At 43.7% G+C, this 1,734-nt stretch overlaps 1 protein-coding gene across 1 annotated transcript; it reads right to left on the bottom strand.

Annotated features, from left to right (window-relative positions):
* Positions 1-314: 314 nt before the first annotated feature.
* On the bottom strand, positions 315-1,205 carry LOC132177515 (21 kDa protein-like). Its single transcript, XM_059589875.1, has one exon. It carries the CDS (start codon positions 1,188-1,190, stop codon positions 528-530), a length of 663 nt encoding a protein of 220 aa, XP_059445858.1. The 5' UTR covers positions 1,191-1,205; the 3' UTR covers positions 315-527.
* Positions 1,206-1,734: the final 529 nt, after the last annotated feature.

The following is a 1,734-nucleotide window of genomic DNA, read 5'->3' as shown; positions in this document are numbered from 1 at the left end:
CACCCTTATCACCCTCATCATCATGCAAATCTTGAATAAGACGAATATGGATGTGAACAAACTCACAATTAAGTGGACTGCAGTTATTTCACAAGGACCGTTAGAAAAGTGATAAAACGATCGCTATTTGAACTTTTAGACCACCCCCACTTCTCGATCTTTGACGGCGTGTAGCTCTCTAACATTCAATTTACTGTCCGTATTGTATGCCATCAGTCTACACATTGAGGGATAGAGGGAGACACTGGCTCAACCACTTTGAGACTTTGAGCACTAACTCATTTTCAAGTTAAAAAAAAAAAAAAAATTAAAAGAAACAAAAAAGGAAGCTTCCTTATTCTCTTTCTTTCATTCAGGAAAGAAGGAACAAGCACACCAAATTAATACACAATAATAAAAAAGAAAAAAAAAAGGAAGGAAATTAAGCCCAAATATATACAACTTTGAACTTTTGAGACACTCAAAAAAACATAAATTTAACGTAGTATCAATCACGCTATTCTGTTCTAATTCACCTAACAAACCCATCAAGGCGTCCCCTTGGCGGCATAACTGTTCACCAGCGCAAGCGCGTTGCTCGTGAACTTCCTGGCCTTCGCCACCCGATCACACACGTCCGTCTTCACCGAACCATCACTCACGTCCTCGAACCCGTCCGTACACGTGTCCTCGTCCGTCAGAGCCGCGCTCATCCACGTCTGCACGTTGCTCATCTGGAACCTGAATGACGCGGCTCCTGTGTCGCCCACCTGGCGCATCTGCTTCAGCGAGCCGCGGATCTCGTCCACGGCGTCCCCGAAGTTGGTGAAGCAGTCGTGGAGCGCCCCCGCGGCCCGGGGGTCGGCGCCGTAGTCGGCTTGGCTGGAGATGTTTGACACGTAGGCGGCCATGCGCTGCGCCTTGGCTAGGCTCACTGATATGGCTACTTTCGCCAGCCGAGCCGGGTTTTGTTGTATGGCGTTGGCGTAGCGGGACAGCGAGGTGTAGCAGAGGTCCGGGTACAACGTTGTGCCGCAGCTTGTACGGATGAATTCTATGTCGTTGGTTGAGCCCGTGGGATCGGGGTCTCCGACGGCTGGGATTGGCTGGAGGTGGAAGAGTAATGTTGCGCCGATGAGGGAGAGGAGGAGTTGAGGCCGTTGGGTTCTCATGATTCTTTTCCTTCTTTTCGTTTCGATGTTTCCAAGCATTGTTGGGCTCGCGGGGGTTTAAGTAGGCTCCCAAGTACATTAATACCCCTTTACAAACACGAAATAGCAAGGTTGCCACTGCTCTTGCCACCGCAGACTCTCACCAGTATTAGTGTGCACATTAAACTTATATAGTTTTTTTTTTACTATATAAATATCTTGTCCACTAAATGATGAAGAAGATACCGTCTAAGCAAAGAATTGTTTAATAAATTATAAGGGGGGGGGTGGGGGGGGTGGTGTTGTTAAAGGATTGATCATTTGTTGGTGGGAGGGTTTTAATTAGACAAAGGATTTGGGAAAACAAAAAAAAAAAAAAATTTAGAGCATATTTTTTTAACAATTTAGATTTAATTTCAAATTTTCCATAAAAATAAAGAATAAAAAGTGAAATTAAATTTAAACTATTGAAAAAACTATAATAAAGATGGAGTTGTGGTCACTCTCATGGATGTCATGTCACATACATGATTGCACCATATCTATAATTTAAACAAAATTATTTTGTTAACACTTCCCATGAAACATATGACAAAATGTGTAG

Source organism: Corylus avellana, chromosome ca4 (assembly GCF_901000735.1).
Source record: "Corylus avellana chromosome ca4, CavTom2PMs-1.0".
Lineage (NCBI taxonomy): Eukaryota > Viridiplantae > Streptophyta > Magnoliopsida > Fagales > Betulaceae > Corylus > Corylus avellana.
This window is presented reverse-complemented; position numbering and strand designations above follow the sequence as displayed.